Source organism: Salvelinus sp. IW2-2015, unplaced genomic scaffold (assembly GCF_002910315.2).
Source record: "Salvelinus sp. IW2-2015 unplaced genomic scaffold, ASM291031v2 Un_scaffold861, whole genome shotgun sequence".
Classification (NCBI taxonomy): domain Eukaryota; kingdom Metazoa; phylum Chordata; class Actinopteri; order Salmoniformes; family Salmonidae; genus Salvelinus; species Salvelinus sp. IW2-2015.
The window spans coordinates 367,590-382,996 of NW_019942631.1; the positions used below are offsets into that span (position 1 = coordinate 367,590).

At 49.0% G+C, this 15,407-nt stretch overlaps 1 protein-coding gene across 1 annotated transcript in view; it reads left to right on the forward strand.

The window, feature by feature from the left end:
• LOC112069033 (serine/threonine-protein kinase PAK 5) overlaps window positions 1-15,407 on the forward strand; it is a 157,373-nt gene that overhangs the window by 136,165 nt on the left and 5,801 nt on the right. The window contains exons 5-10 of the mRNA XM_070438372.1: window positions 9,149-9,355; window positions 9,575-9,716; window positions 9,884-10,038; window positions 12,055-12,188; window positions 14,431-14,602; window positions 14,756-14,887. Of these exons, the coding sequence (XP_070294473.1) occupies window positions 9,149-9,355; window positions 9,575-9,716; window positions 9,884-10,038; window positions 12,055-12,188; window positions 14,431-14,602; window positions 14,756-14,887 (942 nt within the window). The remainder of the gene's footprint in view (window positions 1-9,148; window positions 9,356-9,574; window positions 9,717-9,883; window positions 10,039-12,054; window positions 12,189-14,430; window positions 14,603-14,755; window positions 14,888-15,407) is intronic.

The following is a 15,407-nucleotide window of genomic DNA, read 5'->3' on the forward strand; positions in this document are numbered from 1 at the left end:
CCCCCCTCCCTTCCGCTCTTGCCCTCCTCCTCCATTTCTTCTACTTCTTCTTGCTTGTATCTTTTTTATTTTTTCTTGTCTTTTCTCTTTTTTTTTCCTTTTTTCTTCCTCTCTTTTAGTTTTTCTTTTTCTCCCCTTCCTCCTCCTCTCTGCCCCCTCCTTCCTCTGCCTCCTCCTCTATTTCTCCCCTCCTTTCTCTCTGCCCCCTCCTTCCCTCTCCCTCCTCCCATCTTCCTCTCTTCTCTCCTTCCGACTGAACTTGCTATTCCCCGCCTGCCCTTCTGCACCTTCAGTCTTGCCACCTGCGCCGCTCGTCCTCACTTCGCTTCCCCCTCTACCTTCTGCCCCCCTCCTTCTCTCTGCCCCCCTCCTTCCTTCTGCCCCCCTCCTCCCTCTGCCCCCCTCCTCCTTTCTCCCCCTCCTTCCCTTGTCCCCCTTCGTTCCCCTGCCCCCCTTCCTTCCCTCTGCCCCCCCTCCTTCATTTCTCCCCTCGCTCCCCTGCCCCCCTCCTTCCCTCCACTGCCCCCCTCCTTCCCCTGCCCCCCTCCTTCCCTCTGTCCCCCTCCTTCCCTCCTCTCCTCCATTTCTCCCCCCTTCCTTCCCTCTGCCAACACCCCCCCCCCCTCCTTCACTCTGCTCCTTTCCCCCTCCTCTGAACTGGTTATTCGTAGCGTGTAGAGTTAATTTGAATCTAGTGTGGATCCCATAAAGGTAATCTGTGTCTTAGCAGAGCCTTCTCCGCTGAGGAACAGTAGATTAACTACTGACACTAGATCCATCACACAGATAGAGGAGAGAGAAATGTGTTGGAACTTACACACAGCACTGCCAACACACTTACCCCACCAAGACATACCACGAGGTGTCTTTTCACAGTCCCCATGTCCAGAACAAATGATAGGAACCTACATTATTATACAGAGACATGAGTGCATGGAACTCCTGTAATGTCTGTAATGGTCTGTGTGCCTGTAATGTCTGCTAACTGTAAATGTCTGTATCATGTCTGTTAATGTCTGTTATTGTCTATTATTGTCTGTAATGTCTAGTAATGTGATGCTGCATGTTATTCTGTATGAAGTTAATGTCTGTTAATGTCTGTATTGAGAAGAGATAAACTGTCCATCAGTCTGATACCACAGTTCAGCTGACAGTGAGGGATGGGGAGGACAGAGGAAGAGAGGTAGGGAGGGAGAGAGGGGGACTGGGATAGCTTTTCATTTGACGTCCCAATTTCATGGCACAGGGTGTAKGAGTTTATATATAAAATGATGCAATATTCAAGACTTCGTGCTTTTCAGATAAAATTATTCAACAGAATTCTTGCCACCAACAAAATGTTGAATATTTGGTGCATACAATCATCGCAGCTCTGCATATTTTGTTGAGAGGATACAGAATCTATAGACCATTTTGTTCTGGTATTGCCCTCAAGTAGCCTGTTTCTGGTCTCAGGTTCCGGAATGGCTGAAAAAGTATAACATTCATCTAAAATTTACCGTAGAAGTAGCATTGTTGGAAGATTTGGAGAGACCTGGTCAGTAAATTACTAATATACTAATACTCTTAGTACAATTTTTATCTGCAACTCACAATCTGTGGATTCTATTTGATTAGATAGATTAAAATTGTATGTTAACCATCACAGCATAGTTGAAAGATATATGGTGCGTATAAATCCGAAGAGGGTGGCCAGCAGAGATAGGTGGGATGGGCTGAGGGAAGCTGAGGGTTGGGATGTGGAACTGGAGTCAAGTGGGAGTGGAGTTGCTGGGCAGGGGATGGAATGACGGTCAAAGAAAAGTCAAAAATGAAGTCAAAGTAACCCCCCCAAAAGGTTCGTTTGAATGATGTTTTTTCGGGTGGTTGCGGGGCAGCTCTCGGGGAACTGTTCGGGGTCTTGGAGGGTTGGTGGTCTGGCGGTTGGGATCTTGGGCCGGTGGCGAGAGAATTCTTCTTTTGAGCTCCTTACTCTTTGACTTGTGAACTACAGATATACTGCAGACAAATGTTCCTATAGAAGAGCTGCATGGAGGGGAATTATAATCAGCAGCGTATTCTGTTTCTAAGTCAACGGAAAACAAAGGGGTTCATTCATTTATTTAGTGTTCTAGAAGAAAAGACAAAGTCCTGATAACATCTAGAGAGCATGCGTGTATGTGTGAAGCGTACGAGGCCCAAGCAAATACCGCTCTGCAACTGCAGTCCGCTATATCAGCTGCAGTTATGCAACCGTGGAGTGGCACAGTACATATGGAGATGTGTAAAAGTGACTTTCAGGCCTAGACCCAATGGAGATGCCATAATAATCCACATTCTACAGCAACGTTCTTCACTTCTCCCAGTCCTGGTCCTGGAGAGCTGCAGTAATGTAGGTATGCAGGGCTTTGCTCCAACCCAGCACTAACACAACTCTTTCAGCAAATGTTTGAGTTTTTTATTACTTTGTTAAATTAGGTTTGTTAGTGCTGGGCTGAAACAAAAGTGTGCACAGCGTCGCTCTCCAAGCGCAGGATACAAGAACACTGTTAGAGTACGTGTGTCATGGGTGGACTGACGTTTCGGGAAAATGACATATAGGCTGGTCCATTTTCATCCCAGTGGGCCTGTTTAACTTGTTTAGGTTTTTTTTGCTCAAAATGATCATTATCTCGCTAATAGTGGGGCCTCGAGGGAAGAAATGATACAGTATATTAAAAATGCCAGGGCCGATTTTTGATCCCAGTTTGTTGACCCTGCCGGACAAACGCCTGTGTGATAATCTGAAGGTGAATGACAGGCTTACATCCCAGTGCTGAAACAATGACCTTTCATTGAACTGTGCAGAGCAGAAGGATCAGGCAAATGTCTCAGTCACGACTCTCCCCCTCCTCCTTCTGTGTAGAGACTATATTCTGCACCTACGGTATTACACCTAGCCTATTATGCACAAATATAGGAACTAGTTATTTATCTATATATTCCTCCATCTAATACCTTTGCCGAACGATGTAGCACGAACAGAGAGTAACAACAAGATGTATTACACTGATGTATACATACATTTGTGCTCTGTGTCCGCTGAGGAGAGGAGACTTGCTGTAGTAGACTGTACATCTGGTGTTACAGTAGTACTGTACATGCTGATGCAAACCCCAGGATGCCCTTATGAAATCCACTTAACCTCCAACGCCTCAGTAAACAYGCCGTCTGGGGAAATATTGCACACACAAGTAGAACCAGAAACAGTCATTTACAATGTGTTTTTTTGTTACAAATAACTTGGCTGTGATTGGGCAAGACAGGTTCTATATCTGGTCACACTTTATACACATAATCGTCCTATAATTTAAACAAAATTCACTACATGACTCACTATTTAGTTCCATCTGAAGAAGCAGGAGATCATCGAGGGGTATGTGAAAAACAGTCACAGGATATGTGTCGTGACGCGTGTAGATTACTAACATCGGTAGAAAAAATATATTAAAAACTAAAGCGTGTTGTAAGTGATCTGGAAGCTTAAGAACCAGCATTCTTCCTGCCTCTTGGACCTTGTAATAAACCCACCTCTCTTCTCTCTCTCTCCCTGCCTCTCTTCTCTCTCCCTGCCTCTCTTCTCTCTCCCTGCCTCTCTTCTCTCTCTCTCCCTGCCTCTCTTCTCTCTCCCTGCCTCTCTCCTCTTCCGTCCCTGTCTTCCTTCTCCTCCCTGCTATCTTTCATCGCCAATGCCATCTCTTCTCTCTTCCTGCCTCCTATCTCTCTCCCTGCCATCTCTTCTCCTCTCTCTTGCTCTCTCCTCTCATCCTCATCACTTCTTCTCTCTCCCTGCCTCTCTTTCTCTCTCCGCTTCTCCCCTTGCCTCTCTTCTTCTATCCTCTCTTCTCTGCTTCTGCTCTCTCTCTATCCTGCCTCTTTCCTTCCCGCTCATCTCTCCCTGCCTCTCTTCTCCTCCTTGTCTTCTCTTCCCCTGCTCTCTTCTCTCTCCCCTAGCATCTCTCTCTTCCCTCTGTCTCTCTCCTATGCCTTCTCTTCTCTCTCCCTGATACTCTTCTATCTCCCTGTCTCTTCTCTCCCTTGCCTCTCTTCTCTCTCCCTGCCTCTCTCTCTCTCTCCTGCCTCTCTTTCTTCTCTCCCTCCCTGCTTTCTCTCTCTCCCTGCCTCCTCTCTTCTCTCTCCCTTGCATCTCTTCTCTCTCCCTCCTGTCTTCTCCGTCCTCCTGCCTCTCTTCTCTTCTCCTGCCTCATCTTTCTCTCTCCCTCCCTCTTCCTCTCTCTCTCTCTCTCGCCTCCTCTTCTCTCTCTCCCTGCTCTCTTCTCCCTCCCTTGCCCTCTCTTCTCTCTCCCTGCCTCTCTTCTCTCTCTGCTTCCTCCTCTTCCGTCTCTCTCTCCTCTCCTTCTTCCTGGCATCTCTTCTCTCTCCCTCCCGTCCTCTTCCTTGCCTCTCTCCTCTTGCACTCTCTTTCTTCCTCTGCTCCTCCCTGCCTCTCTTCTCTCTCCCTGCCTCTCTTCTCCTCCTTGCCCTCTCCTCCGCCTCTCTTCTTCTCTTTTCCTCTCCCTATGCCTCTCTTCTCTTCCCTGTCCCCCCCCTCTTCATCTTCTCTCTTTTCTCTTTTTCTTCTCTGCCTCTCTGGTCTCTCTGCCCCTCCTCCTTTGGTCTCTCTCCTGCTTCTTCTCTCTTCCTGCACTCTACTTCTCTCTTCTGCCTCTTCTCTCTCTCTCCTTCCTCCCCTCCTCCTCTCTTCTCTCTCCCTCCCTCCCTCTCTTTCTCCTCCTCTCCTCCCTCTCCCTGCCCTCGTCTTCCTCTCCTCGCCTCCCCCTCGTCTCTACTCTCCTCCCCTCCTTCTCTCTCTCCTCCCACGCCTTCTCTCTTCCCTTCCTCCCTCTCCCCTCCCTCTCTCTTTCTCCTCCCCTCTTTCTTTCTCCCTCCCCTCTTCTTTCTCCCTCCCCCTTCTCCTCCCTCCCTTCTCTCTCCCTCCTGCCTCTTCTTCTCTCTCTGCCTCTCTTTTCTCTCCCCGCCTCTCTTCTCTCTCCTACCTCTCCTCTCTCCCTTCCTCCCTCCGTCTCCTCTCTCCCTTCCTCCCTCTCCTCCCTCCCTCTCCTCCTCCCTCTCTTCTCTCTCTCCCTCCCTCTCTTCCTCTCTCTTCTCTCTCCCCCTCTCTCTCTCTCCCTGCTCTCTTCTCTCTCCCCGCCTCTCTTCTCTCTCCCTGCCTTCTCTCTCTCTCCTCCTGTCTTCTCTCTCCCTGCTTCTCTTCTCTCTCCCTGCCTCTCTTCTCTCCCTGCTCTCCCTGCATCTCTTCTCTCTTCCTGCTCTCTTCTCTCTCCCTGCTTCTCTCTTCTCTCTCCCTGCCTCTCTCCTCTCCATGGCCTCTCTTCTCTCTCCCTTCCTCCCTCTTCTCTCTCCCTCCCGCTCTTTCCTCCCTCTCTCTCTCTCTCTCCCTGCCTCTCTTCTCTCTCCTCCCTCTCCTGCATCTCTTCTCTCTCCCTCCCTCCCTGCATCTCTTCTCTCTCCCTCCCCCTCTTCTCTCTCTCTCCCTCCGCCTCTTATCTCTCTCTCCTCCTCTCTCTCCTCCCTCCCTCTCTTCTTTCTCGCCTGCCTCCTTCTCTTCTCTCCCTCCTCCATCTCCCTCTCTTCTCTCTCCTGCCTCTCTTCTCTCTCACTGCCTCTTTCCTCCCTCTCTTCTCTCTCTCCTCCCCTCTTCTCTCTCCCTCCTCTTCTCTCTCCTTCCTCCCTCTCCCCTCCCTCTCTTCTTTCTCCCTCCTCTTCTCTCCCCCCCCTTCCTCTCTCCCCCCCTCTCTATCCCTCTCCTTCCTCTCCTGCCTCTCTTCTCCCCTCTCCCTGCCTCCTCTCCCCCCTCTCCTCCCCTCTTCTCCCCCCTCTCCCTCCCTCTTCTCCCCCCTCTATCCCTCTCCCTTGTCTTTTTCTTTTGAATTCAGTCATTAACAAAATCCCCCCTTTATGTTGTGAGCCGTGGGGGTAAACAGTAGACAGCATGGGGACTTACACACACCACTCCTCTTCCTCCTCCTCCTCTCCTCCTCCTCCTCCTCCTCCTCCTCCAACTCCTCCTCCTCCTCCTCCTCCTCCTCCTCCCCATCCTCCGAGTCAGAGCAGCAGCAGCAGTGACAAATTGATGCTGCACTTCTTTCTCCTTTCTGCAGCTCCGCACTAAAACGGCCCAACGATGTTCCAGCGCAGAATTCAATTTCCCAGTTCAGTTGGGTTGTTGATTACCTTGCCAAATTCAGATGAATACGCATTTAACTAACATGGATCAGGAGACCCTTGGCTGACAGCCAGCCGCCGGGGCCACCAATGATAGGGTGTCTGGAGAGTAGTCCATCCCTCCTGCAAGACAATAAGGTGCACCGCCCTCCTCACAGTCATTGATTAAACAAGTCCCACGCCGCATCATTATACCGCCATCTACCCAGTCCTCCTCCTACTCTGTGTGTGTGTGTAGGTGGAGGAGTGTGTGTGGGTGTGGTGGAGGAGTGTGTGTGTGTAGGTGGAGGATGTGTGTGTGTGTAGGTGGAGGAGTGTGTGGGTGTGTAGGTGGAGGAGTGTGTGTGTGTAGGTGGAGAGTGTGTAAGATAGGTGAGAGGAGTGGTGTGCTGATGAGGTGCAGAGGAGTGTTGTGTAGTGTAGTGTGGAGGAGTGTGTGTGGTAGAGTGGCAGGAGTGTGTGTAGGTGGAGGAGTGTGTGTAGGTGGAGGAGTGTGTGTAGTGTAGGTGGAGGAGTGTGGTGTAGGTGGAGGAGTGTGTGCAGGTGGAGGAGTGTGTGTAGGTGGAGGAGTGTGTGTGTGTAGGTGGAGGAGTGTGTGAGGTGGAGGAGTGTTGGTGTAGGTGATGTGTGTAGAGATAGTTAGAGGAGTAGATGTAGTGTGTAGGTATAGAGAGGACGTGTGGTCGGTTGTGTAGGTGGAGGAAGTGGTGTGTAGGTGGAGGAGTGGTGGTGGTGAGGTGGAGGTGGTTGTGGTGGCAGGTGGAAGGAGTGGTGTAGGTGGAGGAGTGTGTGTAGTGGAGGAGTGTGTGTGGTAGTGTAGGTGGTAGGAGTGTGTGTGTGTAGGTGGAGGAGTGTGTGTAAGGTGGAGGAGTGTGTGTAGGTGGGAAGATGTGTGTAGGCTGGAGGAGTGTGTGTGTGTGGTGGAGGAGTGTGTTGTGGTGTAGGTGGAGGTGTGTGTGTAGGTTGGAGGGAGTGGTGTGTGCAGATGGAGGAGTGTGTGTAGGTGGAGGAGTGTGTGTAGTGTAGGTGGAGAGTGTGTAGTCAGTGGAGTAGGATAGGTGCCTGAGAGCGGACGAAGAGCCGTAAAAAGAGTTGTGTCGTTTAGATGTGTGTGTTGTTTGGAGGCGTGTGGTGAGTTGGCAAGTTTCCGTTTAGGAGGTGTGTCGGTGGAGCGAACCCCGTTGATAAGTGTGTAGGCTGGGAAGTGAGTTTGCACTTCGTTGGATTGGAGCGCTGGGAGGTGGTAGGGTGGGACGTGGAAAAGGGTGTGTGTGTGTAGGTGGACCCGCGCACGTGTGTGTGTGTAGGTGGAGGAGTGTGTAGGTGGAAGTGTGGTAGGGGGAGTGAGTGTGGAAGTGTTAGTGTAGGTGGAGGAGTGTGTGTAGTGTAGGTGGAGGAGTGTGGTGTGTGTGTAGGGGGTAAGTGTGTAGGTGAGGAGTGTGTTGTGTAGGTGGAGAGTGGATGTGGTAGCAGTGTGTAGGTGAAGTGCGTAGGTGGATGGAGTGTGATCCGTGTGTTGTGTAGGTAGGAGCAGGAGTGTGTGTGTGTAGCTGTGTGTAGGTGGAGGAGTGTGTGTGGTAGTGGTAGTGGAGGAGTGTGTGTGTAGTGGAGAGTGTGGTATGGTGGGAGGAGTGTGTGTGTGTAGGTGGAGGTCCGGAGTGAAGTGGAATAGGATGGAGGAGTGTGTGTGTGTAGGTGAGGAGTGTGTGGTGTGTGTAGGTGGAGGAGTGTTTGTGTGAGGTGGAGGGTGTGTGTGTGTAGGCAATGCGAGAAGGCATGAAGTGCCAATAGGTGGAGGTAGTGTGTGAGTGTGAGAGAGATTCTACCATTTCAATGTTCCCTCCTCCTTCCTGCCCCGCCTCTTCCTTGTTGTCAGGTTTTCATTAGGAGACTATGTCCTGTCGGAGTGTGTGTTCCAGGGGGGGAGTGTGTGTTCAGGGGGGAGTGTGTGTTCAGGGGGGTGTGTGTGTTCAGGGGGGAGTGTGTGTTCAGGGGGAGTGTGTTTCGGGGGGAGTGTGTGTTCGGGGGGGAGTGTGTGTTGCAGGGGGAGTGTGTGCTTGCGGGAAGTTGTACGTGTTCGCTGAGGTGTGTGTTCAGGGGGGGAGTGTGTGTTCGGGGGGAGTGTGTGTTCAGGGGGAGATGTGTGTTCAGGGGGGAGTGTGTGTTCAGGGGGAGTGGTGTCTTGCGCGCGAAGGTGTACGTGTTCGCTGGGATGTGTGTGTTCAGGGGGGAGTGTGTGTTCGGGGGGAGTGTGTGTTCAGGGGGGAGTGTGTGTCAGGGGGGGAGTGGTGTGTTCAGGGGGGAGTGTGTGTTCAGGGGGAGTGTGTGCTTGCGGGAAGTGTACGTGTTCGGCTGGGAGTGTGTGTTTCGGGAGGGGCAGTGGTGGAGGTAATTTAATTGACTCTGACAGTCAGAGCATCATCTCCTCAGTGCTGGAGGCAGATTGTCTTCACTCGATAGAGTATTAGTCTAGATATTATATATCTCAGCCCTGTACGACCAGGGACGGTTCATAGCTATAATTCAGTCTACTTTAAAACAGCTGGTTTTCTGAGCAATCTTTMTAATTATTAGAACATGTAAACAGCTGAATCAGCGTTCCAGTGGTGTATTTGATCTGCACATGTACCAGCACCGGGTAACACAACCTTCCCTCTTATCCATGAGAGAAGKKAGTTCAGAAAACTGGAAGTGTGCAYCTTGTAAATAGTTTTCAYATACACACTTTATATGTCAAAACTCAGAATCAAATAGTCTTCGCAAAAATAATGGACTTTGCCCTGAAAAAGTTTTGCACTTAAATACAAATTTTGAGCCGGCTGTCATCTTATGAGCTTATTAAAGTATTATTTTAATATTAGCTCATCTAGCTTAAATAGCTTATGTTTTCAGGGTATTAGCTGTCTTTCTAACACTGTCTATGTCTGTCTTCCATCTCTCGCAGGGTGATTACGACCGGCAGTCACGGGACGGGAGTCCCCAGGTCCCAGGGTCTGACACGTACCCCCGCGGGCCCCTCAAACTACCTCAGAGTCACAACAAGCCCTCTGGCTACCCCCCCGGACTCCAGTACCCCCCTGTGTTCCACCACTACAAACCCTCCCCCTACCACCACCCACCCTCACAGCCCAGCCCGCCATACACCCCACAGGTGGGTCTACCGTGTGCGTACCTGTGTGTGTGTGCATGTGATTGTGCATWTTTGCATGCGTATGTGTGTCCTAAGATAGGATTATATCTTGTTCATGACCTAAAAATATTATGATCTACAATTACATATGACTCTCAGAGAAACAGGTGTAACTGCAAAGATCACCACCGACAGTGCAGTAGAGTCATTAACCGGATCTCTCCCCCCTCCCTCCTACAGGGGGCATATTCCCAGCCATCGTCCCTCTACATTCCCCTGGGGGCTTACCCCCCTCCTTCCTGGGGCTCCAGTTCAGACACCCAGCCATCCAGGGTCTCCCACGAACAGTTCAGGGCCGCCCTGCAGCTCGTCGTCAACCCAGGTAATCACAGAGAAGCCTAAGAAAGAAACACAAGTACAACCCAAATCAGTTAAAATATACAGTAAGTTTTTCCGCTAGTTTGTAGATAATGAACCGAAGCTTCATAGATATCTTTCTGGGGGCAGCAAACATTGATCAGCCTCTGATCTGTCCATCTTTGACCCCAGGTGACCCCAGGGAGTACTTGGACAGTTTCATAAAAATTGGCGAGGGCTCGACGGGCATTGTGTGCATTGCCAGCGAGAAGCACAGTGGCAAGCAGGTGGCAGTCAAGAAGATGGACTTGAGGAAACAGCAGAGGAGAGAACTGCTCTTCAACGAGGTGAGAAGTCAAGGGTTAGGGGTTAGGGGTCATGGGTTTGTCTCTGTGGAGACCAAACCATTTTGGTACTGTATTTTTTTACTTTAATAGACAAAKATTTAGGTAAGATAGTGTAAGCCTATACATTTAATTAGTCAACATTTCAATTAGACGTGCCAGAGTAAAACTATAAAGCTAGTTTTTAGCCCCCAGATTAGGCTACCTCACAGAAGAGGCTTTTCTGKACCTCAGATGTGTTGATCAGAGCAGTGTGTTAGTGAACCTGATTTAGATGTTGCCAAGGCAACAAGCTGACATTATTTTGGGTTTGGAAAGGAGTGTGCCAAGCCTTTTAGCTCTACTCTACTGTACCATTGCTGCCTGCTATGTAGCAACACTGTGGAGCTGTTACTACTCAGTAGTCAGACACAGTATTTTTGTTATGAAGCCAGTGAGGGAAGACTTTGTTTGAATGAAGTGGGTTGAATGACTGTATGTTAACAAGGTGTTGACATCGAACCAAAACATGAAGTATCTTGTCCTTACACATTTACGCACCCACATCGATGATTAGTAATAGTGTGTGTGTGTGTGTTATGAAGCTTGATGTTATCTTTTAGCACTCCAATCTAATAATCACTTTTCATTAAGCTTCTAAAAAGATTGCAGAGCCATTTATTTATTTCATTTGTGACATAGGCTACCTGCTATTCTATAAAATAACTTTTCAATGAATTCCATCATTCATTTTCATCATATATTGCAGACATTGAAATGTAAATTCAACCAAGATCTGATGTTAGGAGTAAAATYTAACCAATAGAAAATACATATACATTTTTAAGTAAAGAATATGCTTACAAATACCCCCAAATAAGATGCCATTATTTACAGTACTATCCTCATTTATTCAAATGTAATCTTCAATCAAATTTTTGGGAGTAGCTTATTGCAAAAATAACAACTTTGATCTGTGTCCAGTACTTATGGAGGGCACTGTAGCCTACATCAGGAGAATCATTTAGCTTGCAAGCTTCATCAGTGGCCAGTTACCAATCCATCAATAGATGGGAAGATAACTTGGTAAAACTGAACACGAAGGCTAGGCAAACTGGGCTTTTGTTAGCTAGTTAGCTTAGCCGGGGACGCCCACTACCTAGCTTTCTTCAATTTCATTCYAACATGCATGGCTGTATTTTCATTAACTTTGTCAATGCCTATTGTTTCCAGAAATTATACACGTTGTTATTTCTTAACACTGTAATATAATGTCACCATCTGATAGTTAGCTACAGATGTAGGATGAAAACCTATGCTAGTTACGTTAGTTAAACACCTGTATGGAGGAATGAAACTTGCCTTTTTAACTGTAAAATATTGATGTGATGTAGACATAAAGAATAGACTTACCTTCAAGTAGATGTTTAAAGTTTTTTTCTAGGACATCAGGCAGGCAATCTACACCAGTGTGAAACTAGCAGGTTTGAGCTAGCTTATCAGAGCTACTCCTAGGTAAAATGGTGGACCATTTGCGACGCGATTTKAGCTAGAATTCCTATCTACTTGAGGATGACATCTTCACTGGTATGGACACCATTAATCGTCCAGACTGTTTAAGTATTTGAATGTTGTATGTTTCACTGTTCTACCCAGGCCCAGTTTCATTGCATGATTCATAATCATGTCCACTCAGTAAAAAKATCTGCCAATCACACCCTATTCTGGAGGGTTGCTGGCTGACATGTTCAATTGATTGGCTGTTGTTGATTGTTTGGTACTCAGGTAGAGGGAGGCTGTGTAGAGCAGGTAGCCATGCTGTCTGTTTCCTTGAACGTTTTTTTATTGCATTTTAAAACCTTTTAGTATTGTCTACTTTTAGCACACTTTTTACCCCTGTTAAAAAATATATAATATTTACCTCTTAAATAAATATCCTTATTTTCTTAGGAAACTTCTGGTGCATAGCTAGGTCCGTTTTGTCACTATTGATATATTGGCTGCCTATGATGTAACCTGTGTTTGTTGTTTTGTTTCTAGGTGGTGATCATGAGGGACTATCACCATGAGAACGTGGTTGACATGTACAACAGCTACCTGGTCGGAGACGAGCTCTGGGTCGTTATGGAGTTCCTGGAGGGCGGGGCCCTGACGGACATTGTYACTCACACGAGGTAACCAATGATCTGCCGCTAAAGTCCATTTACCTCTCTCGCGAGGTAACCAATGACTACCTAAGCATTAGCTAACATGAGTCTTCTATTCACTGTCTGAAAAAATGGCATTTGAATCGTTGTCCCACTAATTCATCTTGGGAAGTGAATAACCAAAGCAGATCCACAACAACATTTCTCAACAACCCCCATCAGATCTGGTTTCATGGGTTTTAGTTATTCATCTCAAACCTTTATCTCTCTCTCTCCTCTGTTGTTTTATTGTCTTCTTCTCAACGCCTCAACGTTTCGATTAGCACACGGTGTGTCCTTGGTCTTTTAATTATAGTAATTTGTGTGGTGTGTGGTTCAGGACGTGTTTCAGGCGTGTTGCAGGCGTTATCAGGGCTTGGTTGCAGGCGTGTGTTACATTGTGTGGGTTTGTCAGACTGTTCAGGCGTTCTCCAGGGCCGTGTCAGCGTTTCAGGCGTGTCACATTGGGTGGTGTTGTTCAGCGGAGTGTTCAGCGTGGTCAACAATTGGTGTGTTTGGAAGGTGTTGTCAGGGCGTGTGTCAGGGCAGTGTTCAGGCATGTTGTCAGGCGTTTCCGCGTTGGTTTCAGGCCGTGTGTCAGGCGTGTTCACTGGCGTGTCGTTTCAGGCGTGTGTCAGGCGGTTCAACATTGTGGTGTGTGTCAGGTTTGGTCAGGAGTGTCCGGCATGTCAACATTTGGTGATGTTCATGACGGTGTTCAGGCGTTGCAGGAGTGGTACAGGGCGTGTTTCAGAGCGTGTGTCAGCAGTGTCAACATTGGTGTTGGGGTTCGGTGTGTCAGACGTGTTCAGGGTCGTGTCGGAGTCGTATCAGGCGTGTTCATGCTGTTCAGCATGAGTCAACATTGTGGTGTTGTGTGTCAGGCGTAGCAGGGGCGTTCAGGCGTGTTCAGGCTTGTCAGACGTGGTTCGGGTGTGTTCAGAGTGTGTCGCAGGCGTGTTTCAGGCTTGGTCAGGGACATGTGTCAATTGTTATTGTGTCTCAAGCGGTTATCAGTGCGGTGTGTCAGCGTTGTCATGCTGAGTCAGAGCGTGTTTCAGGCATGTTCAGATGTGTCTGCAAGCTGGTTTCAGCGTTCGGGCTGTTCAGTGTGTAGCGTGTTTCAGGCATTTTCGGGTTGTTCAAAGCGGTTCAGGCGGTTTCGGGCGGTTTCAGGGACTTGTTCAGGCGTGTCAGGCGTTTCAGGCGGTTACATCGTGTCAGGCGTGGGTAGGAAGTTCAAGGCGTGTTTCAGTGCGTGGGTCAGCAGGTTTCAGGACTGTTCAGGCTTTTACGTTGACGGGTTTCACATGTTGTTTCAGCTGTTTCAGGCGTGTGGCAAGCGTTTTGCGGTTCACGTTGCAGTCTGGTCGCGTGTTTCAGGCTTGCTTCAGGCTGAGACAGGCTGGTTTCAGGGCGTGTGTCAGGCGTTTAAGCTGTGTCCAGGCGTGGTTCAGGGTGGCTTTTAGGCTTGTCAGGGGGCTGGTCACGTGTTTCAGCGTGTTCAGGCGTTTTAGGCGTGCATCAGTCGTGATCAGGCGTTTTTCAGGCGTGGTCAGTCGTTTCACTGTTCTCACGCTTTCATGCGGTTCAGCGGTTCATCTTTTCATGCGCGTTCAGCGGGTGTCAGGCTGTTCATTCACGTTGTCAGGGCGTGTTCAGCGTGGCTCAGGCGTGTGCAGGCTTTTCGTTCGCGTTTAGGGTGGTTTCAACTGTGTCAACTGTTCAGGCTATTCTCGTGTTCCGGCGGTGTTCACGTGTAAGCGTGTGTCAGGCGTGTTCAATGCGGTATTCAGAGTGGTTTCAGCGGGTTCTCAAGCGTGTTTCAGTTGTTTCAGGCGTGTTCAGGGCTGTCTTTCGGGCTTTCAGTTTCTTCCGGTTCAGGGTTTCAGTGTTTCAGGGGCTGGTTCACGTGTCAGGGCGTGTATTCAGGATTCATGCGTTCGCGTTGTTCAGGCGCATATTCAGGCGTTTCAGCGTATTTCAGGCGTGTTTCACGGGTCTCAGCTTTCAGGTGTCTCAGCTATTCAGCTTTCATGCTAGTCAGCCTGGTGCGCGTTCGCGTGTTTCAGCGTGTTCACGTTTTCACGTGTATCAGGGCTGTTGGGCGGTGTGCTGGGGCTTTCGCGGTTCAGCGTTGTACAAGCGTGGTCAGGGCGGTTCACGTGTCAGGCGTTTCGGGCGTTTATATCGCGGCTCAGGCTTGTTTCCGCGTGTTCGCGTGTTTCAGTGGCGTGTTCGCGGTTTCAGGGCTGTTACAGGGGCTTTCAGGGCGGTGGTGTCAGCGGCAGGCGAAGGGCAGGGTGTTTCGCGGTGTTCAGCGTGGGTTATGGCGTGGTGTAATGGCGGTGGTCAGCGGTTCGGTGTCAGGCTTTCAGGCGGTGTTCAGACGTGGGTTCAGGGTTCGGGGCTGTTTCATCGTGTCAGGCGTTTCAGAACTGTTTTCAGCTTTGTTTCAGCGGTGTCAGGGTGTATTCATCCTGGTGTCGGCGTGTCGGGCTGATTCATGGTGTTCACGTGTGTCAGGCTGTTCTTTCGCTGTTCGGCTATGTCAGCGTGTTCGGCGGTTTCAGCGTTTGCAGGCGTCCAGCGTGTTCGCTGGTTCCATGGTGTCACACGTGTGTCAGCGTGTTCAGGGCGGTTCAGGGCGTGTCAGGCGTGTTCAGGTTGTTTCAGGTTTCAGGCGTGTCAGTTTATTGTGTGCCCGGTCGTTATAATAACTCCGGGTCTCGTCACATGCGTCACTTCGGCTAATCATGAATGGGTAAGAAATTCCCAATTTTGCATTCTGAATATATTCAATATACAAATCCTCATATATTATTACCCAGAGGGGGATTATAATTAGACATGGTATTCATGATAATAAACACGGATGTACCTACTGTTTATACACTACTTCAAAGAGACACATCATTTGTGTCATTAAAATAATGCATATCCATCAGCGCTGTCAGCAACAGGTTTCTTATATAATCACGTGTTGGCTCAGGTGGATTATACCAATCTATTTCAGTCGCTCTTTTGTTGCCTAAATACTGTTCAATTGATAGTGAATAAAAACACACCACACACACACACACACACACACACACACCACACACACACACACACACACACACACACCACCACACACACACACACACACACACACAACAACACACACACCACACACACACACACACACACACACACACACACAGTCCC